This window comes from Aulonocara stuartgranti (assembly GCF_965226115.1).
Source record: "Aulonocara stuartgranti genome assembly, chromosome: 5".
Taxonomy (NCBI): Eukaryota; Metazoa; Chordata; class Actinopteri; order Cichliformes; family Cichlidae; genus Aulonocara; species Aulonocara stuartgranti.
Genome location: NC_138943.1, coordinates 39,467,227 through 39,495,090, shown reverse-complemented (window position 1 = coordinate 39,495,090; position 27,864 = coordinate 39,467,227). Strand labels below are relative to the sequence as shown.

The window sequence follows — 27,864 nt, the reverse complement described above, 5'->3', positions numbered from 1 at the left end:
GGAACCAGCAGGCACACGGGCCTCTGGCGAACACAAAGCAGACTGCGGCTGCACAGAGCATTGACTCAGCTCAGGCAGCGACAGCCAGATGCAGTCCTCAGCTGGCTTCTTAACCTCCAGGGGTCCAGAGTCGGCTGGGGGCTGAAACCCAGCCTCTGGGGAGGCCCTGGAGTGCGTCACAGTCTCTGAACTGGCCAGCTGTTGTGGACTGACTACTGCATTATGTGGTGTGTCTCTCTGCTTGACATGAACAGGTGACAAACAATGCTTTTCAGGTTGGATGGACTCAACTTGTAGTACCGGAGGAGTAGGTGACGATGACCCCTGAGCTGATAATAAGGCTGATGAGTCTCTTGCCAACTGAGCTATTGACTGGGCTATGGATTGTAACAAAGTGTCTAATAGGTCTGGCTGTGACTGTAATGGAGGTGACGATTGAGTGGCTAACTGAGGTAGCGGCTGCAGGGCAGCTAACCAAGCTACCGGCTGGGCAGCTGACTCAACAAACACAGCCCCGGAATAAACAGTCATTCGAGCTGGCGAAACAGACGGAGTGTCTTTTCCACTCACCACAGCCGGCAGTTCCGAAGTCCTAATCCCCGGCTGTGGGGCGACGCGCCGACGGCGCGATCGTCGCTACCTCCTGGGCAAAACCTCCGGCGGGCCGGGCAAAACCTCCGGCGGGCCAGGAAAAATCTTCACCGCCGGGCTGGGTTGGGAAGCGGTAGCGGCTGGAGGGCGAAGGTGCAGCTCGTGAAGGAGGAAGTCTTGTGCCAGCGGGTGAAGCGAGTCCAGCAGCCAGGAGTGAGCAGAGATTAGCTGCTGGCTCCTGGGAAGGAGCGGATGCTGCTGGGTCCATGTTTGGTCCGCTCGTACTGTCACGGCTGGCGGAGTGAGCTGTGTGGTGTGGAGGAAAAGGAGGACCCAAAATGCAGCAAACTGATGATACGAGTGTTTATTTACAAGTGGTGGAGTGGCAAAAACAGGCAATGAGGCATGACAAAACAACTGAAGAAACCTAAACTGGGAGAACTAAATGACAAACCTGAGACCATACAAAAGGGGTGCGGGGCAGAGAGACGCAGAGACAGGAACGGAACACTAGTGATGTGACGTTCTGTATCGAGGCTTCGAAGCGTGTGTCGAGTAATGGAGGGGGCGTTTCCGCGAAGCGCGTATTGAGGCTTGCTTCATTTATGGGAGGAGCTGAAAATGATGACGTCCGAAGCCTCGCTGCCCGGCTGTACTACGTGACTGGTTCAGGAAGCGGTTCGAACTTTGCCGCAAATAATCATTTTCCATACTGCCAGCATAACTATACACAGTATACTGCCATCACTACAATATAGATGTTTTACACACTCCTTTTGTTGTTGACATTTACAGGCTGTGTGCAAAATGCCACACTCTTCAACTTCATGCCAACTAATATTTTTACGTCCAGTAGGTGTCCTGCTAGAGCAAATGAAGCTTCAAGAAGCTTCGCGTTGGGGTGAACCAATTGGATGAAAAGCTTCAGTGCTTCATGAGGCTTCATCTGCCCATCACTACGGAACACCATAGAACGCAGATAACGCAGAAATACACGGATGAATGCAGCTAACGCAGAGGCAGACTGATGAATGCAGACAAGCCGACAACGAACACAGACCGACACCCACTAAATATACACACACAAGGTAATCAGGTAATCACACACAGGAGGGAAGAACAGCTGAACCTAATACACATGAGGACCGAAGGAGACAAGCTGAACACAATGACAACAGACACAGACCTTCAGAACAGAACAGGAAATCCAGAACACGAGCCTTCAAAGTAAAACAGGAAACACACAGACTGATTTACAACACAACACGGGGACATGAACAGAGCACCAAAAACAGACACAGGTAGGGCTGAATATACACCAAACTTCAGGTACCCCCTAAACTAATACAAATCAGAATAAACACAAAATGCTGGGTCAACGACCCAGGACCATGACACTTGTAAAGTAAAAACATGATGTATGATGATATTTAAGCTCATCCTGCTTGGTTGTTATTTAAGAAGAGAGTTTATTCGTCTGTGCGAGGACTGAATCTGTTTCTTTTCTTGGAGATAAGTTCCCCTGCCTTAGAAAGAATTCTCTCATGTGGAACAGAAGAGGCTGCAGAAACTGCAATGCAAGTTGGTAGAGATGCAGGTATGCAGGGAGTGCAGAATTATTAGGCAAATTGTATTTTTGAGGAATAATGTTAATATTGAACAACAACCATGTTCTCAATGAACCCAAAAAACTCATTAATATCAAAGCTGAATGCTTTTGGAAGTAGTTTTTAGTTTGTTTTTAGTTTTAGCTATTTTAGGGGGATATCTGTGTGTGCAGGTGACTCTTACTGTGCAGAATTATTAGGCAACTTAACAAAAAACAAATATATACCCATTTCAATTATTTATTTTTACCAGTGAAACCAATATAACATCTCCACATTCACAAATATACATTTCTGACATTCAAAAACAAAACAAAAACAAATCAGCGACCAATATAGCCACCTTTCTTTGCAAGGACACTCAAAAGCCTGCCATCCATGGATTCTGTCAGTGTTTTGATCTGTTCACCATCAACATTGCGTGCAGCAGCAACCACAGCCTCCCAGACACTGTTCAGAGAGGTGTACTGTTTTCCCTCCTTGTAAATCTCACATTTGATGATGGACCACAGGTTCTCAATGGGGTTCAGATCAGGTGAACAAGGTGGCCATGTCATTAGTTTTTCTTCTTTTATACCCTTTCTTGCCAGCCACGCTGTGGAGGATTTGGACGCGTGTGATGGAGCATTGTCCTGCATGAAAATCATGTTTTTCTTGAAGGATGCAGACTTCTTCCTGTACCACTGCTTGAAGAAGGTGTCTTCCAGAAACTGGCAGTAGGACTGGGAGTTGAGCTTGACTCCATCCTCAACCCGAAAAGGCCCCACAAGCTCATCTTTGATGATACCAGCCCAAACCAGTACTCCACCTCCACCTTGCTGGCGTCTGAGTGGGACTGGAGCTCTCTGCCCTTTACCAATCCAGCCACGGGCCCATCCATCTGGCCCATCAAGACTCACTCTCATTTCATCAGTCCATAAAACCTTAGAAAAACCAGTCTTGAGATATTTCTTGGCCCAGTCTTGACGTTTCAGCTTGTGTGTCTTGTTCAGTGGTGGTCGTCTTTCAGCCTTTCTTACCTTGGCCATGTCTCTGAGTATTGCACACCTTGTGCTTTTGGGCACTCCAGTGATGTTGCAGCTCTGAAATATGGCCAAACTGGTGGCAAGTGGCATCTTGGCAGCTGCACGCTTGACTTTTCTCAGTTCATGGGCAGTTATTTTGCGCCTTGGTTTTTCCACACGCTTCTTGCGACCCTGTTGACTATTTTGAATGAAACGCTTGATTGTTCGGATGATCACGCTTCAGAAGCTTTGCAATTTTGTACAAATTGTACAAATTTTCTGTACAATTGTTTCTAGAATTTTTGACAGAAAATGGAAGCTTGGAAATATGTCTGAAATTAGCAAGAACAGAGGAATCAAGGTTCATTTTTTTAAGTACTGGCTGCACCAGAGCATGCTTGAACCCAGTTGGTACTACTCCAGAGCTAAGACTGCTATTACACAGAGGGTTAACGAGGGAAGTGGGAGCACACAGGGAACACAGCTGACACAGATAATCGTAACGAGACACGGCAGGAGTGAACACAACATCACGCATACTGACGAGAGACTGTCAAAGTAAATTGCAATTTTGAGACTGCTGCATCCCTCTGCAAGATATCTCACTATTTTTGACTTTTCTGAGCCCGTCAAGTCCTTCTTTTGACCTATTTTGCCAAAGGAAAGGACGTTGCCTAATAATTATGCACACCTGATATAGTGAAACACATGGATTGCTTGTTCCAAGTTTTTAAAGGATAAAAATGATCTCACCAAGGATAGGAAAAAGTCCTCTCGAAGAGGTAAGACCTCCAACGGCCCCAACAATAGAGGCACTTTGGACACTAATTCCCCCACCTCTCCCCCCTCCATAGAGCCATCACCACCTTCAAACTGTTCACCTACAACACCCCCCTCCTCACCCCACACAAAAGAGGATTTCACACCACCTCCTCCCACCACAACTCTTCATATTCATGAAGCAGATGTGAGGAAGCAGTTTAAGAACCTGAATGCTCGGAAAGCTCCCGGCCCAGACGGCGTGTCTCCTGCCACCCTCAGACACTGTGCAAACGAGCTGGCCCCAGTGTTTTCTGGCATTTTCAACTCATCACTGCAGGCATGTCATGTGCCTGCCTGCTTCAAGTCCTCCACCATAATCCCTGTCCCCAAGAAACCTAGGATCACTGGACTAAATGACTACAGACCCGTGGCTCTGACATCTGTGGTCATGAAGTCATTTGAGCGCCTAGTTCTCTCCCATCTCAAGACCCTCACGGCCCCCCTCCTGGACCCCCTGCAGTTTGCATATAGAGCCAACAGGTCTGTAGACGACGCCATCAACATGGCCCTACACTTCATCCTGCAGCATCTGGACTCCCCAGGAACCTACGCCAGGATCCTGTTTGTGGACTTCAGCTCTGCCTTCAACACCATCCTTCCAGACCATCTCGGAGACAAGCTTTCCCAGATGAATGTGACAGAAACGGAAGCTTGGAAATATGTCTGAAATTAGCAAGAACAGAGGAGTCAAGGTTCATTTTTTTAAGTACTGGCTGCACCAGAGCATGCTTGAACCCAGTTGGTACTACTCCAGAGCTAAGACTGCTATTACACAGAGGGTTAACGAGGGAAGTGGGAGCACACAGGGAACACAGCTGACACAGATAATCGTAACGAGACACGGCAGGAGTGAACACAACATCACGCATACTGACGAGAGACTGTCAAAGTAAAACAGGAAGTACACAGAGGTTCAGAAAGGAGGAGAGAGAGCACGGAGAGCGCGGACATAACGGGCTGGGGAAACGTGGAATAAAGCACAAGGAGGGGAAACGAGGGCTCACAGATACACAGGGGGTAATCAAATAAGGAACATCTTAACAGAACAACCTAGGAACCAAGGCATAAATAAGGAACAAAATACCAAACACACGAAAACTAAGAATACTGGGCCAACATGGCCCAGGACCATGACAACAACCCAATAACCCCCAAAGTGTCTAAGTCACGTGACGTGTCGGCGCAACACCGAAACATAAGGGGGGGGGGGGGGGGGGGGGGCGGCAAAGTGTGCCTGCTCTCCGCTGACACAGGAGGGCGAGTCCAGCGACCTGGCTGTTTCGTTTTTGCCGAAAGCACAGCATAGCAAACAAGCAGAACTCAAAGTAAAGAATCGATCTAACCAGGCTAGTATCGATCCAAGCAAATGGGCGATAGAAAACCGATCGGTGTCTATGCCGTCCCCAATGGCATGACGTCGGGGCAGTGTGAGTACGAGCAAATTTTTTTTTTTGCCGATGCCCGTGATGCCCACGCCACCACGATGCCGCCCTGGGCAACCGCCCACGTCGCCCATATCAAAAACCACTACTGCTCTCAAATCAGAAATCTGTTATGGTCAACCCTAGATGCCCACTCCATGTCCTGGAGGTTATCAACAGTAGTGGATTCAGTCAAAGATTGACTGCACTACAATGCCAGACTTTTTACACCAGAGGCTATACGACAGTTTCATGCACAAACTTTAATAATACAGTTGTATCCACATTAGCTCTTTCATCCACTGTTATCCTCTTCAGTGCCTTGTACCAACACAGAGCACAGCAGCTACCCGAACGCTACTCCAACAGAGGTTGATTACATTGTTAATAATTTTTTAAACTCTTTCACAGGTGTTACAGTATCCAAAGAGAGTCTCTCAAACTCTCAAAAGAGCACCTTTAAGCCGATAACCTGTAAGCCAGAGAAGAAATGGCATATCACAAATTTAGAAGACCATTATTTACCCTGGAGAAATAGTTTGCAGCTTTAAAAAAAAAAACCCGTAAAGCTAAAACATCTTACAAAATATGAACAGCCCTAGGTTTCTTTTCAGCACTATAGCCAAGCTGACAAAAAGTCAGAGCTCTGTTGAGCTTTAATGTTAACTAGTACTGACTTCATGAACTTCTTCAGAATCAGAATCAGAAAGGGTTTTATTGCCAAATGTTGAGCAGGTTTACAACATTGGGAAATTGCTGCGGTGCTTCAGTGCAAACATACTGTCAGAAATTAAGCTTAAATAGACATGAAAATAAAAATAAGAATAAGAATTAAAAGTGCTAAGTAGATAGATATATACATGAGTGCAGGTGGTGGTCAGTGCAAACATGGAATGATGCAGTGAACACAGCGTAGGGTCATGTGTTAGTGGTGGGAACAGTCATACGGTTATTGTTCATGTGTCCAACAGCAGAGGGGAAGAAACTGTTCTTATGGCGAGAGGTTCTGGTGCGAATGGACCGGAGCCTCCTGCCTGAGGGGAGCAGGTCAAACAGACTGTGTCCAGGGTGAGAAGGGTCAGCTGAGATCCGAGCTGCACGCCGCAATGTCCTGGAGGTGTACAGGTCCTGCAGAGATGGGAGTCTGCAGCCAATCACCTTCTCAGCAGAGCGCACAACACACTGCAGTCTCTGTTTGTCCCTGATAGTGGCTCCAGCGTACCACACGGTGATGGAGGAGGTGAGGATGGACTCGATGATTGCAGTGTAGAATTCAGAAATACCGTTGTAAACATTAGAGAAAAAATACTGTTGTCAAACAGCTAACAGATCATCTGCAGAGGTTTATTTGAAGAGTTTCAGTCAGGTTTCAGAGCTCATCACAGCACAGAAACAGCTTTAGTGAAGGTTACAAATGATCTTCTTATGGCCTCTGACAGTGGACTCATCTCTGTGCTTGTCCTGCTAGACCTCACTGCAGCGTTCGATACTGTCGACCATAATATCCTATTAGAGCGATTAGAACATGCTGTAGGTATTACAGGTACTGTGCTGCAGTGGTTTGTATCATATCTATCTAATAGACTCCAGTTTGTGCATATAAATGGAGAGTCCTCTTCACACACTGAGGTTAATTACTGGGTTTCACACGGTTCTTTATTTGTAGTTAATATTGTTTTGCTGTTTGAGATGTCTGGTGTCATGTTCATATTGCAACATAATTATAGGTAAACACCATTAAATTTTTCATCATGTTGCATAAATCTAATTACATTTATTGAAACTATATTTTTGAAAGGGGGTCACAGTAAAACTTTAATGTGGGTTGTGATTGGGCTAAAGGCATATTTTTTGTTATACGGTATCTGCGAAATGCCCCAACTTTAGCAATATACCAATGAAGAGTGACGAAAAAGAGCATGCATTGAAAGCGATGAAAGAATTTGTCCGTTAGTCTTCAGGCGATGAAAGCAAAAACCTGTTGCGTAGCATTCCTGTAATCCGCTGGGGAAACTGAGTGAGCAGCATTGTGAAATATGGGAGAAAGCAATGTTCTTTAGCAATTACTGACTGAAACAGATTCCAAAGGTTAGTAGGAAATAGGATTATCAGACACACGTCACCACCTGTCCACACCTGTCCACACCTGATATTTCTTCTCACTCTGAATAAGAGCCTGTGACGTCTCACCCTGCTTTTATGACCAGAGACAAGTGATATGTTTTAGGACTTTTCTCCTAATAATACTGATCAGTTAGCACTGGAATGTCATTAATTCTTAACAAAAATGCCTCTATGAATAATGCTGACGCAAAGCCTAATTAAAACAGGAACAACATTGAGAACAGTGAATTCTGTACCGCTGTGATGTAAATTCTGAGTCTTTTTGCTCTAGCTCAGTTTCCTGATTCCAGCAAAAGCCAAGTATAGGGACGAAAAGTGCAAAGAATTGAAGATCCAAGTGTCAGATGAGCTGTGAAAAATGTCACGTCGGATATACATAAAAGTTGCCTAAATTCTAAATGATTGAAGTACAACACACATTATTCCAAAGTCAAACTTGGTGATTTATTTTTAAATTGAAAACCACATTCTTCTTCTGGCACTGTTCTACTTTTTCTTTTCAAAACAGTATGAGAGAAGTATTTCAGCAAACAGGAAGTGTCTGGGTCTGGTCTCCTGGTGTTCCTATCACTGAAAGCAGGCTTTCATAATTGCAATGCTTAATGTTGGACCAGATGTCTACTTATTGCTATGTCCCCAAGCATGCATCAAAAGAAATCTTTAAACATTCGACTCTGAGGCCTAAAGCACGCGTTCTTTTGTGGTCTTACACCTTTATTCTTTCCTAACTTAAATATACAGAGTGAATTTCTGGCTCTGCCATCTATCCATTTTGTTGTTGTTGCTGATGTGTTTATTGGCCTATGAATAACAGAGGCAGTTACTTGTTTTGCTAATGCTGATGCTGACTGGCCAGTTTGTAGGTTTTTATTACTCCCTTTATATCTAGCTATTTGCTTTTTTCACCGATTTAACCGGAGCCTCATTGTGTCATCTCTCTGTGTGCTGCACTGGCTGTGGAGATGACAATAAAGTTTACTTTGATTTGGTTAAATGACTTGTGAGTTCATTTCTCCGGTGTTCTCCTATGTTATTTCTCTTGCTGGGAGCATATTTGTGTTTCACTGCAAAACATTTCAACACAGTAAGTCAAAAAAATAAAATCCATAATGCCTATTTTTATTTGCATACAAATGAATATCTGCGCTGTGCTGCGTTAAACACTTTGTGGTAGTTACAGCCATCGTGTTACAGCACTCGTGTAGAAAACCTTCCTGTTGCTGAATTTCATGTTTACTTTTGGAATCAATGATAGAGTACAAGAAAAAACACTATTTTAAATGGACCACAGACCCTAGCCCTAAACAGTCACCCAAGAGATTAAAGAGTACAACAAAACTCTAATATGACCTGAAACGTAACAAGAATGACATGTCACTTTTTAAAGCCTTTTAAAAAAAGCAATAATTGACAGTATTTCAATGGTACATTTTTATGTATTTCTTTCTGTACTTTTCTGCATTTCTACCATGTATTGGCCAAGCCATATTGTAAGAGATCCTTTTTTATATTAGCAGAACAGATACTTTACAAATGCTGTAGGCTTTGGCAGGAGATTACTAACCACTAGGTATCAGCACTGAGCCAGGCCAAGCAGTAGCTTTGGTTTGCTGCAACACAGAAAACCTGTTTCTTTCTGCAATATGACACCTGGACAGAGTACGTACACACTGTGTCTGCAAAATACTGACGAGCTTACCATTAGGATGGAATAATTATCAACATGCCCTCTTGTGTTTATATCCTCTGATGTTTATCTAAACAAGTATTAGTACCAATACTAACAATATGGCCGCTGATATTTCTTTGCTGTTGTAAGGATTAAGTTTACACTTCTCTAGGCTTTGAGCTCTGTTACAGGTATCTAGGTACAGTAATGTTAAGAGAGCTGGACACTCTTAACAGTCTACAATTCTGACTGGAGCGAGGGAAACACTGGCATACAGTGTGCCGACTGCTGTCTGCTCCTAGAGTTTCAGAGTAAGAATAATTTACAGCACCTCTAAAGTCAACAGGCAACATAACTTCATTAAGCTGTTGCCATTGCTGGCAACATGAACTGAAGGCTTTGTGCACTGATGAGAGGTTTGGCAGGTATGGTTTGTTTTAGCTTGGTAGAGACTTTGGAATCAGAGTAAATTAGAAACAGACACATTTAGGCCTAATCTGAGCTGCTTTTAGGACTTACAGCTCAGCTCCCTCACAAACATGGGTCAAAAGGCTTGATATGGTGCAGTGTGCAAGCGTAGTCTAGGTCAGATATGGCCCAGAAGTCATAAAGCTGGCTAAATATGTGAGGCAGGTCCATAAAATAAATGTCAGTCATCCTGGACATCAAGGCTAAGATAGAAAATGCACATATTTTGGGCAAAAACTTACTGCTGGATATTTTGGATGTACAAGTCATATTTTCATGTTCACACCAGTATTAAAGATACAGGTTGATCAATACAAAGGTTCAATTAAGTTTTTCTTGCCATGAAAATCTTTCTCTGTGCTCTCTCTCTGTGCCTGTGTGTGTTTATGTGTGTAACCTGGTAAATATGAGGTTACCACTTAGCTTCGTGTGTGTCAAACAAGGCAGCTGGGTGCAGTAGAAGTTTGAGAAGCTACATAACATTCTTTTATCACTGTTTGCCTGTGGTGACTGGCAAAACTGATAAAGGTACCTGTCCTCACAGGACAGGTACCTCTTTGTGTCTATTTTTTAGATCGTGACTATTTGCAAATGTCTATCACACACACCCCTTCCTCACTGATGTGAAACATGTCTGTGTCAATACCTTGACATTTAAATATGTCAAGTTAGTTGAAAAACAGTAGAAATGTAAAAGTATTTCAAAAGGGACCTAGAATAAGAACTGTAATGGAACAAAAGAAATGTCAAGCAACAAAAATCTAAGGAAAAAGAAGCCTATGAAAGCTGCCCAGTCAGTGTACAAAATATGATGTAGAAATATAAGCGAAGAATAAAAGGCAGGGCAGGTTTGTTTTGTTGATCAAGTTCTCAGGAAACTGGGGGAGGAGTAGCAATGGAGGCGTGGCCATGTTCAGGTGGAATTCCCCTGAATTTACCTGAGTCCATCCCCCACAACTATAAAGCTCATAAGGTAAAAGCAGGTACATTTTTTTGCCGTGGATACCGAGCCAGAGAGGGCAGTGGTACTCAAACAGCAGAATCCAGACACTGGATTGTCTTAGGACGTCTTTCTGTTTCATCATATTGTGGCCAGTGTTGTAATCAGGTAAATTATATACATACCTAACTTATGATCCTGCTTTTAATAAGCTTTGTTTGCTGGTTTCCTGTTTGCTAGTTTTTCTGGGATGTAAAGAAGCATTTTCTATATTTCACAGTGCCTCCATGTCATCGCCGTGCCTCAGCACTGTTCTGACTCATGCTAACCTAACCATGTATCAGACTGGTTTGCCAGATGTGCTGCAACATCAGGCCACTATGCTTTCCAGCATCAGTCCGCTGCAAATCAGCAATCCAGCATACAGTTCCAACATAGCTGGTGAGAAGAGACATGTTATTTCTGACCTTGCACTGTCACACAATTCACGTGTTTAGCTGATCTGTGTCAGACAAAAGATTTTCAACATGTTAAGTCTCTTGGCTTTGAAGCTTTAGTTAACCAGGCCAGTCTAGTTTCAGCTACAGACTAATCTCAAAGTAAACAGACGCTCTCTTTCAAACTTCAGCCAGCCTGCTCACCTTTGCTTTGACCTTATTTAGTCACTCACTAAATGATTTACCAGGCAAGTAATGTTTAACTCAGCATAACCGCATAACAGGAGAATGCTGTGACCTCATGGTTAAAACAGTTTCACTTTATTTGTTCGAACTTAGAGACGGGCTTCAAAGTTAAGCTAAACTAAAAGTGCCTTATTGTCAGATTCAAACCTGTGTGTATGAACCAAGATCATGGTTTTTATGAAAATATGCTAAATTTCTGTTAAAGCTTAGTGTGTACTGAGTATCTGCACAGCTCAGGAATAATAAATAATCTCTGGCTGTCGCTGCAGGTCAGGGGTACAGGCAGATCAGCCCTAATTACTGGACAGCAGATCATGTGTTGGAGTGGATCAGTGACCAAGTAGAGAGCACCAAGTTCGATGCAAACACCCTTAGTCTGGCAAACTGTGCCATGGATGGCTCCGCCCTTTGCCAGATGAACCGGGAGCAGATGATTGGGATCTTTGGTGTGCAGCTTGGCCCACACCTCTATCAGAGTCTACAGGAGCACAAGAGCAAAATGCCTGGTAAAATGCTCATGTTATTCAGGAACAATTTACTGACAGCAACAGCTGAAAATATCCATACATAACTGAACTATTTCTAACATCTAGCTATGTGAAGAAGAATTATTTTTATGTATGAAAAATACATGTAAACTAATCTTTCCTTCCCCAGAGATGCAGATGTTATCAGGACAAGAATTGAACGAGACCTGCCAGCTCTTGGACAACTTCTTGGACAACCTTGGACAGAACTTTCCTCTACTCAGCACAATTAAAATTGGTCAAGGTACATCTTATACCGATATGTTCAAAGTTGACATATTATGTGGACTAGTTTACAAGTGGACTTGCTAATTTCTACTTACAGCTGAAGAAGCTGTCAACAAAAGAGAATTTGACTATCAGGATGACTATGATCTGACTACTCTGACCATGGAACCAATGACACCACTGAGAGACACTGGCTACCTGTCTGATAATCATTCTGACAGCGAGTACAGCTCCTCCTCCAACAGTTAGTATTTTATCTTCATATTTGTCAAGACTTGTTATCATTCAAGTTCAAGAATGTTATTAAAAATATATCTCTCATGTATTCAGCTGGCATGTTTGGCTTTCCAAGCATCGGTTCACCAGAGTCTGGCAGCAGCGAATCTGACCCCGAGTTCTCTTACCCTCCGATTTCAAGTGAGTAAACAAGAAAAAACAACAACAAAAAACGTTTGAAGTTATTTGCATTCCCTGTATTTCGATTCATTTCTGATAAGTCACCATCTCATCGACAGAAGTGTACATCAAGCCAGAGAATGGAGAGTCCCGATTGAAACGACCACGGGGGCGACCTCCTAAAGTCAGCAGAGAGCACAGCAGCAACATATATGACAATCCAAAGAAAAACAAACATGGTAAGCCCACAAATGCTGTCTTACTAATAATGTAAAACCGTTTCAGTAGGCATGCATCTGAACACTGAACTATTTTACAGATTCTATTTTGCATTTAATTTGCATCTTTACTAGACCACAGATATTGATCTTTTCTTCTTGCTTGCTTTATGCTAATGCAGCATGCACATGCAAACAGACATTTAGCTTATTTTGTCCCACTGTCTTCAGCACCTCGTGGCACTCACCTGTGGGAATTCATCAGAGACATTCTGATCCACCCAGAAAAGAATCAGGGCCTAATGAAATGGGAGGACCGCCGTGAGGGTGTCTTTAAGTTCCTCAAATCTGAAGCTGTGGCTCAGATGTGGGGCCAGAAGAAGAAAAACAGCAGCATGACATATGAAAAGCTCAGCCGTGCAATGAGGTGAGTTCTTGCAGCAGCCCTTCCTTTACTTCTTCCTCAATCTCAACAATTTAATCAGATATTTGAATCAGATATGATTCAGAAGAAAATATTGTAACAAGGCTAAAAACACATGCTGCAGTAACAGCAGTGACAGCTTCGTCACATTTAAGATACTTTTCAGATGCTTTTGCTTTAACTATGAATCAAACTTTAGCCCAACTAATCAGAGTTGCACTGGATACATAGCTCCTCCAGGTCACAGAAGTCAGAAGATTGTTATGGCAGGCTCATTAAGACTCTCCGCTTCACATATAAAACGCTCAGTTGTTTTAAACTGAGCACCAGATGATGAAGGGGATGATATGCTATGTGCTGAACTTCAAGTAACTGAAACTTCTCCATCTGCAGGTATTACTATAAGAGGGAGATTCTGGAACGAGTCGATGGCAGGAGGCTTGTATACAAGTTTGGAAAAAACTCCAGTGGCTGGAAGATTGAGGAGATTGGTATGACTATGTAAGACATTAGTTACTAAGTGGGTAAGAACTGAAAAGCCAGTCAGAGCAGCAGTTCAGCAACTATAAATGCCTAACCATGTTGCCTGTCTGAAAAAATCCTTGCTGCCCCAAATGTTTAAGACACTAACTTCCTTTAGAAGGAAGGTGTTACAGAAAATGTAAGCCAGTGTTTATGGCTCTAGTAGGTTTTATGAACCAATATGACGTTTCACGTGTTTTTAAATTGTTTTAGATACTTGTGAGTGCAAGTACCTACAGTAAAGGCTGAAAAAGCAAACCTCGTACAGATGAACAGATTTTACTCTGGTATTTACTTGTTTTTGTTGATGCAGGACTCTCGTCTTCATTCGCTACTGTAGCACTATAAACATCTTTTCTGTCATTTTCCCATATCACAGTTTTTTTTTCACGTGAAAAACATTGTTTCTTAGTGTAACATAAGTTTGGAAAAACAAAAAAACTTGGCTAGAAATAAATGTAGAAGTTACTTCACATTAACAAAGTAAAGATGTGCACTACATGTCTTTTGGTATCACTTATTATAAAGTGTGTTTACACAATGTTTGAGTACAGAGTAGTTCATAAGTGTCTGAATTTGAACATGACTGGTTGGTGTGAATCAGTCAGAAATCTGTTGCAGTTTGTGTGATTGTTGTAATGTAATCATCGATCTCTGGATTGATGAGGGGAGTAAATCTTATGTCAATCATTATGTGAATTATGTGAATTATGTGAATTGCATGGCATATTGTTTTTATGGCTTTTTGTATAAATAAATTTTGACATGTATCAACTTTCTGTTTGGGGACTGTTTTTTCCACATACTTCATTATTAGTGAGCATGTTGTTGAAACAAACATATTGGATACCTCATTAGTGAAAGTGTTGGGGGTTGGAAAGTCCTACAACAAGAGCTGCAGGATGCTGGAGAAAAGGCTGGGACAGAACCAAAACCTATGAGTAGACGAAATTAGACGCAATTAAGTAACAGTAGACATTCACTGGACGCTTCATTATGGTTGCCAGTCTCAAATGACAACAGATTCACAAACTAAAAAGTACGTTACAGTATCCATTGCCAACAACCTGTTTATGAAATGAACCCTTTCATATTGCATTCATGTATGGATCAGGTTATTTGGAAGCACGCCAGATATATTTATATTGATAAACTTTAGACCTATCTACAAAGAATAAATGTCTGTGTGACATAAATAAACAGATGATTAAAACCTTTTTATATATATTTGTTTGTCCTGAAAACATATCAGCCAAAAATGATTAGAAAATATTTAACTGAAAGTCCAAATGGCAACAACATTATGGAATTGTTGCAATTTACTGGTAAACCTTAATCAATCTTCTACTTCTTCTTCTTTTGTCCTTTAATTGGTAATTGGAAGAGGAAGGGGTCCTCAGAGCCATCAGTCAAGGTGTTTCTGGTTTTGGGACCTCATTCATGATTTGCTTCCACTTCCTGCAACAAATGGCTTCTTCAATCATTGACTTTTCATATCTTCTTGAATGTGTTGAAACTGAAGTGCACTTGGGTTCTGCACAAGGAAGACTTTGGAGTGGCCTAGTCACTCCAAAGTCCTGACCTGAGTGTGAGTGAGATGCTGTGGCATTACCTTAAAAAGGCAGTTCATGCTTGAAAACTACATACTTGAAAAAATTGTGGCTGATATTTACAGTTTCGAAAGATGAGTGGGCCAAAATTCTTCCAAAGCTCCGTAAAAGACTCATTGCCAGTTATTGCAAACACTTGATTGCAATTGTTTCTGCTATAACAACAACAACAACAACAACAACAATAATAATAATAATGATAATAAACACTTTCATTTAGAAAGTATATTTTGCATTTACTTTGTCTAATATTTACATTTGTTTGACGATCTCAAACATTTAATCATGACAAGCATACAAAAAACAAGAAATCAGGAAGGGTGGCAAACTCTGGGTGGTCAGGAGGTAGAGCAAGCGGTTTGAAACCTGACTCCCCAGTTCACAGATTTTTGATCCTTAAGTGCTTTCACATACATTTACTATGGCATCCGAGACAAACTTGAGGTTATTATCTTGCCCAAGCAAACAGTAAAATGCAGACTGGAGCAGACAGTCTTTCGTCTGCACCATCCACCAACCTTCCGATTATTAGATGACCTGCTGTACCTCCTAAGATACAGCCACCCTCAAATATGCAAACATGATGCAAACACAGTTCTTGCAGCTGTATCAAGCGCCCACAGAAACTGTGTTGTCCCTACTCTCCCATAGAATACATACACAGACATGCCATGTGTTTCAGTCTTAAGTTTCCCATAAACCTCAGTTTTAGACCATCAGTATGGGTGAACAATACTAATGGTCTAAAATCTTGGAACAGCCTCATCACACATTTTTTGCAGCTGAAAATAATGTTAAAATTTTTCATATTTTAATGCTGTCAGATGCAAAAACTGATCCAGTTTAACCCCAAGTAGCTAAAATGGATCATTATTATTACTCTGACTGAGATAACATCTTAAATTACAATAAAAAAACAAAACATGTTCATAAAGTAAGGGGGGGGGGGGGGGAATAAATGCAGGCAGTTTCGATTTTAAATAGATGTTTTCTTTTGTTGTCTTCTTTCACAACACAGGCAGGTTAAAAATATTCTTTATTTTTAACATTATTACAGAATAAATTGACAAAATCTTATATATTTAGGATTAAGGACAAGACTAAGAATCCAAGTCAATAATGTGAGAGATAGGAGAGATACAATTTCAGAGAACTATAACTTAAGAACCTTTAGAACAGAATATCCAGATACAAATAAGACCTTCATTACTATTGGAAGGGGTTTCTTTGTCTCTGTTGAGTTTAAGATTGTGGCATCTCCATTTGCTTACGCTAAGTTGCCTACAGATTGTTGTGCTAATAACAATATGATGTTATGATGTTAGTATTCCATAAAAAAGATGGAACACTTTTTTTTTATCCTGATGGATAAAATAGAATAAAAATGAGAAACTTTGAATGATTTACTGTCCATATTATCTCAGCATAAAACGATTATAGACAGCACATGGTTTCTGCCCAACAACTTGAGCATGCAAGATCAAGCTAACTCTGCAATTGGCTGACCGAACTGCAATTAGTCTTCCATTTAAAATACTGGCTTTATATGATAATCCCCTAACCTTTTAAGAATGCAAATATATATTAATCTTATACTGCTCACTGCTATCAGAGGAACTGAATGTGAACAACATGCATATAGAGTGGCTGTATAGCAGGTCATCTAATAATCTGACCTTTGGTGGTTTGATCCTTGACTGCCCCAGTCTGCATAATTATCTCTGATCTGTGTAAATACTTGACTTTAAGCAGGAAAAGCATAGAAAGGGTGAATGAGGCAAGTTGTATAAAGTGATTTGAGTCCTGAGGCAGAGTAGAAAAGTGCTGTCCATTCACCATGCACACGTGGGATAAACCCTACACAAAGCTAAAGAGAACTCTGCAGATATCCCACGTTGCATGGAAGTCCATTGTGCATTGTTACAAAAACCAGGCCACATTATCTTTAGCTTTTTTTCTTTCTTTTTTTTTTTACTTGTACTGCGAACAGAAAGCACTGTTATGAAATGAAAAAAAAAAACATAGCTTCATACCGGTCCATGCTGTAGACTCACTCGTGTTTTACCATAAGGACTAGTAATACCTGTTTGTTGGAATGGCTTTTTTCTTTTCCGTTGTGTAACAATGGAATCTTCTAGTCACCTCTTAGCAACATAATTAGTACCTATGCACCTAACAGTGTTATGAAAGTCTTTTTACTTTTTATTAAAGTTCAGACATGATCAATACGTTGTATCACTTTTGAGTTAAGGCAAACAAGTATCAGTAAAAACAGTCTATAGATAGTGCAGGTGTGCTGTGTGTGCTGTGTGATGGAATAATGAAATAATTACTATTTAGCTAAATGTGGTACTTTTAACTGCTGCACACTATCAAGGCACCACTGTTTGATTTCTAAAATGTAGAAGCTAATGTTTGTTTGTGGTTTTCACATTTCTCAGTCTGCTTCTTTCAGAGTTAACTCTGGCAGACATTTTCTGCTTTCAGCTTTGTTCGCTACAGGTCAGACCTGTTATTCGTGATGGGGCACGATAACATCTAGTAGGGTAGGCTGCAACATAAAAACTTGATTTGATGGAAGTGGCATTTACCTGAGACTTTAGTAAGAAATTGCTTTTAATTACATATCTGATTTTCTTCAGCAACATATGAATAGGTATTAAATATATTTATGCTTTGCATTAATATATAGTTCATGTAGTTTACTGAATAACAATGCCACAAAATTCCTCCTTGATCAACATTTGGCAATAAGTGAGAAAAAAACTCCTAAGATACAAGAGGAAATCTTTGAGATAACTGGAAATACAGAATAGAAAGATAAGAGGTAGAGTAAGGGCATTGTTGTTGTATATAAAGCCTTGTTGCTAAAGGAGTAATTATAATTATTATTATTAATTATTATTAACTATATATTATTATATATAGTTTGTGGGGATAGGTTAATTAATTAATCCAAATTGTCCATAGGTGTGAATGCGGGAGTCTGTCCCTGTGTGTTGGCCCTGCGACAGACTGGCGACCTGTCCAGGGTGTACCCCGCCCCCTCGCCCTATGACAGCTGGGATAGGCTCCAGCGCCCCCCGCGACCCTGAGAAGGATAAGCAGAAGCGAATGGATGGATGGATGGATGGTCAGTTAGGTTGGCTACAGCTTTCATAAAGAACTTTGTTAAAGCATTAGAACTCAAAATGATCAATCTACACAGGGCTGAATTCAAAGACAGTAGTAGTTTGTACAGCCCCCACGTGCCTGTATGCATAAAACAGTGAAATGTGTACTGGGGTATTTCCCCTAGATCTGAAACATATTGTCCCAGAGGAGTTCTACTGGATTTAGGTCAGCTAAATGGGGAGCCAGTCAGTGGTGTTAATTCCTTCATCCTCTAGGAACTGCTCTCTCCACTTAAGTACGGCACTGAGTCTGACAGTGGGACCAAGGATTTCATCCTGATACCTAATGGTTGTCAGATTGCTGTTTGTTGCCTGTTCTTTCAAGGGCTGTGTCAATGACAACATACTAAACAAAATGAAAGATGGTACAGACAACATACAGTTAATATAACTGGCGTCTCCAGACCCATTCACATCTGTTTCGTGTGCTCGAGTCAGACCTGACCTAACCTAGGCAGAATGGTGAATGGTAAAGCTGCTGTTAACTGTAAAACCAGCTATATTAGTTCTTTTCTGCAGTTGTCAGAATGTGCTGTGCACTCTTAGTAATTGTTTAGTTTACTCAAAAAGTGAAAAGTGTCTAATAGAAGTGGTGGTGGTGTGTGTGTGTGTGTGTGTGTGTGTGTGTGTGGGGGGGGGGGGGGTTGTATGCATTGTACCTGAATGCCATATAGTTAGTAATCATGCACTCGTACAAAAAGGTGTTCAAAACTCTCAAAAGCATTGTAGGTTATTTACCATGTAACTTAGGTCAGAGCCTTGTCTGTCACAACAAGGTAGCTTTTTATCCTGTCAGTGTTATTGTTAGACCTGTTAATGATCTAGCTGGTGAGTTTCACGAGAAAACACACACACACACGTGCACACACGCGCACACAAACACACACATACACACACACACACACATTTACCTGTTGTAAGTGGAAAAGACTGTTCACCTCCTTCTAGGTCAATATACCTGTCGAGCAGGTACATTTGGCCGCTAGCCAAAAGCTGTGTGCAGCACGTAGCTTACTGGAAACCTCATGATCAGTGCCAGAAAAAACACGGGAAAGGGAGGGTGGGGGTGGATTTTTACTGCTGTGATCTCAGCACAATGTCACTGGATAAACACATGGAGAGTCATTACGCCCTTACATGCAGTCATTAAACTAACCTTTTATAATTTTGCTTTGTGTGCCACGCAGTGTCCATCCCTCAATGAAACCTCACACAGTTACACAAATACGTGTGTATATGTGTGCAATCTACATTATTTCCAGTAGCATAGGTTTGAGGCTGTGCTGAGCAAAGCTAATGTTAGCCACTGAGAAATTCAAGAGAAGAAGTATGTGGTAGCATGATCATTGAACAAATGCATTATTTTATCCTACACTCAAGTGACATCCAGAGACACAAGTCATACGGTACACCCTGCTGGGCAGGGCAGTCAATTAGAAATGATTAACCTTTTTTTATGGAGCTGGAACACTAGTATTATGACAATGCCACACTGAGAAAAGAAATACATAACAGCAATCATCAAATGCCATTTCTATGTAGTAAACCCTCTGATATTCTCATATTCTTTCATTTCCTTTACACAAACTGATTTAGTTCAGACTTTATTGTCATTCGACCATTTAGACATGATATGAACAAAACAAATTCTTGTGTCTCTGTATTGTGGAATGCACCCAAGGCCTGAAAGTCCTTAGGTCAAAATGTGACACCCCACCTGAGAGAACACAGGACCTGAGAGATGCCTCTGGCCTTTCATTAGATCACCAAAGCCTCATCCGATATCAGTGGAAGAGTGGCAGTCAAGAAGTCATTCTGAGGAAGGGGAACTAGATTCTTAAAAAAGGGCTAAGTTAGGCCAAATTATACAAAACCTGGACTGAAACACAAGTGGCAACAGGTCTTAATGGATGATGGAGACTCTGTCATGGTTTGGGGACAGTGGTGTTGGTGATCTTATTCAAACTGACAAAATTATGAATGCAGAAACTTAGAGTTTAATCCACAATGCAATACCATTTGGAAAGCATCTGATTGGCTGTAAAGACTCAGTCAATTGGAAACAGCATAACGCAATTCCCAAGTTTTTCTATCCATTGATAGAAAAAACTTGGAATTAAACACTATGAGTCAAGGACTGGCCCAGACCGAACATTATTGAAGCACCGTGGAATCAGAGAACAGAAAAAGAGTGTCACAGTGAAGGGGATGAGCAGACTCCTTGAGATAAGACGAGTGCATTTAGTTACAGTGAAACAAGGTGAACGCCGTTCTGTACACAATCTACTTCCAAAAATGACTTCTCCCAGCTCCTAACAGTGTCCGTGTCGGTCCAGTGCAACTCCGTGCTCCAGACAATAATCTCTTAGTCCGTGGTTCCTCCTGCTGCTCCCGAGCAATCCATCCTCAATTCCTAGTGAAACGCAAACACACGGTGACTAGGTAATCCTTCAGTACCACACAATTCTTCTGCTATCCACGGCAGTACAGCCAGGCTTAACTCAACGTTCCAGCGCTGACAGCTGCCCCATCACACCATTATAAAGGTCTGCCCAAGATGGCGGATAATTATTCAAATCATTCAGTGCAATTCAAGATGTTTATTTTCAATACAACAATATACACAGTATACCGCATTTCGAAATGCCGTTTCACCCCAAGCCCCCCAAGGTGCATTTAGCGGCCGGTGAAGCGATTAGCTGCAGGCGTGGTTGGGTTCAGTGGGAGAACAGTTCCAGGTCAGATGCCACCCAGCGCCCAGACTTCCGGAAATGTGGAAATGCTTCCACACAAAAAATAAACAAACACACAGTGAGACGTGGAGAAAAAAGGAGAGACCACACACATGCAAACACAACAGGCAGGTCGACCGGCGATGACTGGCCATGACAAAGACAGGAAAGTCCAAGAATATACTTTAAGAAGCATGGAGAACTATTCCTGAAGACGACTTTCTTGTAAGAAATGACAAGAAACATTGCCCAGAGGAGTTCAGGCTTTGTTGAAGAATAAAGATGGTCATACCGAATATTCACTTTTTGACTTTCTCAGTGAAATTTAAAGAACAGGTGTGGCTCAGCAGTTTTGCACAGTAGTTCTCACATAGTAAGCTCCAGCTGTTGCATGCCAAAACCTATTAAGACAAAGTCTGTGGAGTTTCTCAGTAACATCACAAGTAATATTTTCAATATATGACTATCACTACCTGCTGCTGCTGATTTACATTCAGTGAGGTATCAGTAAAATGTTTCTCCTGTCTCCTAGTAAATGGAAAATTTAATTACCAATTGTTGTTTTAATTAATTTGAAAGCCTGATGCTTAGCCTCGTCCACCCCAGCTGTGAAACTCAGAAACCAGTCTTACTTGTTATCATCTATCGTCCACCTGGGCCTTACACAGAGTTTCTGTCTGATTTCTCAGACTTTATATCTAATTTAGTTCTGAGCTCAGATAAAATCATTATTGTGGGTGATTTTAACATCCATGTAGATGCTAAAAATGACAGCCTCAACATGGCATTTAATCTGTTATTAGACTCAATTGGCTTCTGTCAAAATGTAAAAGAACCCACCCACCACTTTAATCACACTCTAGATCTTGTTTTAACATATGGCATAGAAACTGAACATTTAACAGTGTTTCCTGAAAACCCTCTCCTGTCTGATCATTTCCTGATAACATTTACATTTACAATAATTGATTACACAGCAGTGGAGAGTAGACTTTATCACAGTAGATGTCTTTCTGAAAGCGCTGTAACTAAGTTTAAGAATATAATCCACCCACTGTTATCATCTTCAATGCCCTGTACCAACACAGAGCAGAGCAGCTATCTGAACGCTGCTCCAACAGAGGTCGATTATCTTGTTAATAATTTCACCTCCTCACTACGTACGACTCTGGATACTGTAGCTCCTGTGAAAACTAAGGTCTCTAATCAGAAGTACCTGACTCCGTGGTATAATTCTCAAACACGTAGCCTAAAGCAGATGACTCGTAATCTGGAGAGGAAATGGCGTGTCACAAATCTAGAGGATCATCATTTAGCCTGGAGAAATAGTTTGCTGCTTTATAAGAAAGCCCTCCGCAAAGCCAGAACATCTTACTATTCATCACTGATTGAAGAAAATAAGAACAACCCCAGGTTTCTCTTCAGCTCTGTAGCCAGGCTGACAAACAGTTAGAGCTCTGTTGAGCCAACAATCCCTTTAACGTTAACTAGTAATGACTTCATGAACTTCTTCACAAATAAAATTTTTATCATTAGAGAAAAAATTCCCAGTAATCATCCCACAGATGTAATATTATCTACAGCTACTCTTAGTACCATTGATGTTAAGTTAGACTCTTTTTCTCCAATTGATCTTTCTGAGTTAACTTCAATAATTACTTCCTCCAAACCATCAACGTGTCTTTTAGACCCCATTCCTACAAAACTGCTCAAAGAAGTCCTGCCATTAATTAATTCTTCAATCTTAAATATGATCAACCTATCTCTAATGATCGGCTATGTACCACAGGCCTTCAAGCTGGCTGTAGTTAAACCTTTACTCAAAAAGCCATCTCTAGACCCAGCAGTCTTAGCTAATTATAGGCCAATCTCCAACCTTCCTTTCATATCAAAAATCCTTGAAAGAGTAGTTGTCAAACAGCTAACAGATCATCTGCAGAGGTTTATTGGAAGAGTTTCAGTCAGGTTTCAGAGCTCATCACAGCACAGAAACAGCTTTAGTGAAGGTTACAAATGATCTTCTTATGGCCTCTGACAGTGGACTCATCTCTGTGCTTGTCCTGCTAGACCTCAGTGCAGCATTCGATACTGTCGACCATAATATCCTATTAGAGCGATTAGAACATGCTGTAGGTATTACAGGTACTGTGCTGCAGTGGTTTGTATCATATCTATCTAATAGACTCCAGTTTTTTCATGTAAATGGAGAGTCCTCTTCACACACTGAGGTTAATTATGGAGTTCCACAGGGTTCAGTGCTAGGATCAATTCTGTTTACATTATACATGCTTCCCTTAGGCAGTATCATTAGAAGACATAGCATACATTTACACTGCTATGCAGATGACACCCAGCTCTATCTGTCCATGAAGCCAGATAACACACACCAATGAGTTAAACTGCAGGAATGTCTTAAAGACATAAAGACCTGGATGGCCGCTAACTTTCTGCTTCTTAATTCAGATAAAACTGAGGTTATTGTACTCGGCCCTGAAAATCTTAGAAATATGGTATCTAACCAGATTCTTACTCTGGATGGCATTACCTGCAGCAAGAGTCCTGACAGGGACTAGAAAGAGAGAGCATATTTCTCCTGTTTTGGCTTCCTGTTAAATCCAGAATTGAATTCAAAATCCTGCTCCTCACATACAAGGTCTTAAATAATCAGGCCCCATCTTATCTTAATGACCTTGTAGTACCATATCACCCTATTAGAGCTCTTCGCTCTCGCTCTGCAGGCCTACTTGTTGTTCCTAGAGTATTTAAAAGTAGAATGGGAGGCAGAGCCTTCAGTTTTCAGGCCCCTCTTCTGTGGAACCAGCTTCCAGTTTGGATTCAGGAGACAGACACTATCTCTACTTTCAAGATTAGGCTTCAAACTTTCCTTTTTGCTAAAGCATATAGTTAGGGCTGGACCAGGTGACCCTGAATCCTCCCTTAGTTATGCTGCAATAGACGTAGGCTGCCGGGGGATTCCCATAATGCATTGAGTTTTTCCTTTCCAGTCACCTTTCTCACTCACTATGTATTAACAGACCTCTCTGCATTGAATCATATCTGTTATTAACCTCTGTCTCTCTTCCACAGCATGTCTTTATCCTGTCTTCCTTCTCTCACCCCAACCGGTTGCAGCAGATGGCCCCGCCCCTCCCTGAGCCTGGTTCTGCCGGAGGTTTCTTGCTGTTAAAAGGGAGTTTTTCCTTCCCACTGTCGCCAAAGTGCTTGCTCATAGGGGGTCATATGATTGTTGGGTTTTTCTCTGTACCTATGAAGCGCCTTGAGGCGACTTTTGTTGTGATTTGGCGCTATATAAATAAAATTGAATTGAATTGAATTGAATTGTAAAAATGCAACCTTGAAAGCATTTTTTTCATCTCCAGAACACTTCAAGTGGCAAACCAGTTTTTCAGCAGGAGTTTGGATGAAAGTCAGACAATGCTATTTCAATATATGGTCTCTAAGTAGTAAATAAATAAACAACTTCGCAGTAGTTGACATTGTACTTCAATGGTGCATACCCAAACCCAAAATGAAGTCTTTTCACCCTCTTGATCCAGCCTTAATAAGGTGGATCAACTCAATAATCATCTTTCGAACATCTTCTGATTTACATGAATCAAGCTCATAAACTCAGCAACATTTACTGTTGGCAGTAAATGTCATAAAAATCAATCAGTAAACACTTCCTGGCAAGAGGTTCAGGTATTTGAGGTCATTTCCAAGGAGTGGTTGTCTGTCATAAGGCTGTATCTTTAAATTTATGTCAAAAAAGTCCTTATCATTCATAAATCCGAACGCTAATTGTATATGACAGAAAGTCTGAATAACATGGGATTTGAACACTTTCTGAAATCTTAAAAATAAACATACAAGAGTGGCTCATGGTCAAAGTAGATTATTAATTTTACTCATTTAATCCTTGAATTTCTCTGTTGGAAAAATTCTCTTATGAAGTGAGACACAGAGTAGCGAGTTCCAACATGTTTACTTTACTTGCAAGGAAGCAATACCATACACAACAAACATCTATGCCAGTGTTCACCGGGGCAATCCTGCAAGTGTCATTTCTACACGTCTTCCAAAGTTATCCTGGTAGATATATGTTTAGTTTAGTCACATGGTGTACTTGTATATGACTCTGACTGTGCTTTGGACAACAGATGGCAGAGGAGCCACATCAAAGCCTGAGAAAAGCACAAAGAGTAAAGAGAGTTGCGTAGCTTTAATTTCAGGGTGTGATGCATAAATTTAATACTTTTTCTATCATTTGCCTCCTGTTTATGCAACACTCCTTCATAATATTTACACAAATGCAGTGCACTGTGTTTTTCTACTTCTACATCAGGCCTCTCTCTCTCCTGTCTGGATTTTCAGTATAACTGTCATTATTGCATTACACTTCATTACTGTCCATAGTGTCATCATAGGGCTGTAGATCGTCTTTTTAGTCATTCTCTTTCTGCCTCATTCGGTGACACATGTAGGTGGTCTTGGTTAGAGCAGTGGAAGGGAGGGCAGGGAATGAAGCAGCATCCACAGGCAGTTAGCAAGGTCGTGACTGCAACTCCAACAAAGAGAAGACACACTACAACTCCATCCACCAAACCACAGTTCCATGTTTTTTGCTTTGAATGTGTCACTTATCCCTGAGTGCTCGGTCAATTCATCAGCAAGGCTAGTGAGCTATTCAAATGCTCAAATCACAGTGGCATCAGGTTTTGTGTTCTCTTCCAGTAACATGTTGTGCCATTCTGTTGTGTCAAATCATCAGAGAAGTTGAATGCGGGAGTTGTTCACAGAGCTCCTTCAATGCATCTCAAGTGTGATTCAGAAATCTCTGTTGATTGTGATGAAGATAATTAATCCAGTCTACATTTTTATTAACTGGCACGTGATTCTAACTGTGCCTGACTCAAACCTCCAGCTACAGGGGAGTTGGAGGTTTCAGTCAGGCACAGCCCTAGTTCTCTCTAGTTCACAACTATTGTTGCGTGGAAGTGTGGGATTTGTTATGCATCGTGTAGGTTTACACTGTGTCAGATGTAACCAGGTCTTTCGCTCAGCTAATTTTACTGCAGTAGGTGTGGAGAGGAATACCTGATATGGTCAGGTATTTGCACCTGGGGTGTGACCAATGTTCCCTCTAAGCTGCGCGCGTGCGCACTGCTGGCACAGTCTCTGCGCACAGAAAATCTGCGTTGCACACAAATAATATCTAACCTTAATTGAAAATCAAATTAAAACTTTAACAATTCTGTTTTGTAGTGTTAGTCAGTGACTTCCTGCTCCTGTATGGGATCAGAACGATGCCACCTTATCCCACAGTCCAGCCAATAATGCGATTCACATTCATATATACGCAGCTAATCAATGTCGTTGACTGACAGGGTCCTTATGTGCCGACACCGGTGTTTTAGCGAGCAAAGTGGCGTGGCTGATGAGGAGTGAAGCCACGTTAATTCAATTCAATTCAATTCAATTTTATTTATATAGCGCCAAATCACAACAAAAGTCGCCTCAAGGCGCTTCATAGGTACAGAGAAAAACCCAACAATCATATGACCCCCTATGAGCAAGCACTTTGGCGACAGTGGGAAGGAAAAACGCCCTTTTAACAGCAAGAAACCTCCGGCAGAACCAGGCTCAGGGAGGGGCGGCCATCTGCTGTGATTGGTTGGGGTGAGAGAAGGAAGACAGGATAAAGACATGCTGTGGAAGAGAGACAGAGGTTAATAGCAGATATGATTCAATGCAGAGAGGTCTGTTAACACATAGTGAGTGAGAAAGGTGACTGGAAAGGAAAAACTCAATGCATCATGGGAATCCCCCGGCAGCCTATGTCTATTGCAGCATAACTAAGGGAGGATTCAGGGTCACCTGGTCCAGCCCTAACTATATGCTTTAGCAAAAAGGAAAGTTTGAAGCCTAATCTTGAAAGTAGAGATAGTGTCTGTCTCCTGAATCCAAACTGGAAGCTGGTTCCACAGAAGAGGGGCCTGAAAACTGAAGGCTCTGCCTCCCATTCTACTTTTAAATACTCTAGGAACAACAAGTAGGCCTGCAGAGCGAGAGCGAAGTGCTCTAATAGGGTGATATGGTACTACAAGGTCATTAAGATAAGATGGGGCCTGATTATTTAAGACCTTGTATGTGAGGAGCAGGATTTTGAATTCAATTCTGGATTTAACAGGAAGCCAATGAAGGGAAGCCAAAACAGGAGAAATATGCTCTCTCTTTCTAGTCCCTGTCAGGACTCTTGCTGCAGCATTTTGGATTAGCTGAAGGCTTTTCAGTGAGTTTTTTGGACATCCTGATAATAATGAATTACAGTCGTCCAGCCTGGAAGTAATAAATGCATGAACTAGTTTTTCAGCGTCACTCTGAGACAGGATATTTCTAACTTTAGAGATGTTGCACAAATGGAAGAAAGCAGTCTTACATATTTGTTTAATATGTGCGTTGAAGGACATGTCCTGGTCAAAAATGACTCCAAGGTTCCTCACAGTGTTACTGGAGCCCAAGGTAATGCCATCCAGAGTAAGAATCTGCTTAGATACCATATTTCTAAGATTTTCAGGGCCGAGTACAATAACCTCAGTTTGATCTGAATGAAGAAGCAGAAAGTTAGCAGCCATCCAGGTCTTTATGTCTTTAAGACATTCCTGCAGTTTAACTCATTGGTGTGTGTCATCTGGCTTCATGGAC

At 41.5% G+C, this 27,864-nt stretch overlaps 1 protein-coding gene across 1 annotated transcript; it reads left to right on the top strand.

Moving 5' to 3' along the window:
* The first annotated feature begins 10,700 nt into the window (after positions 1–10,700).
* Positions 10,701–14,418, top strand: elf3 (E74-like factor 3 (ets domain transcription factor, epithelial-specific)). The gene is made up of 9 exons (XM_082534223.1): positions 10,701–10,814; positions 10,927–11,087; positions 11,599–11,835; positions 11,987–12,100; positions 12,182–12,328; positions 12,415–12,501; positions 12,600–12,719; positions 12,930–13,125; positions 13,516–14,418. Exons 2-9 carry the CDS (start codon positions 10,934–10,936, stop codon positions 13,625–13,627), a joined length of 1,167 nt encoding a protein of 388 aa, XP_082390349.1. The 5' UTR covers positions 10,701–10,814; positions 10,927–10,933; the 3' UTR covers positions 13,628–14,418.
* The last annotated feature ends 13,446 nt before the right edge of the window (positions 14,419–27,864 follow it).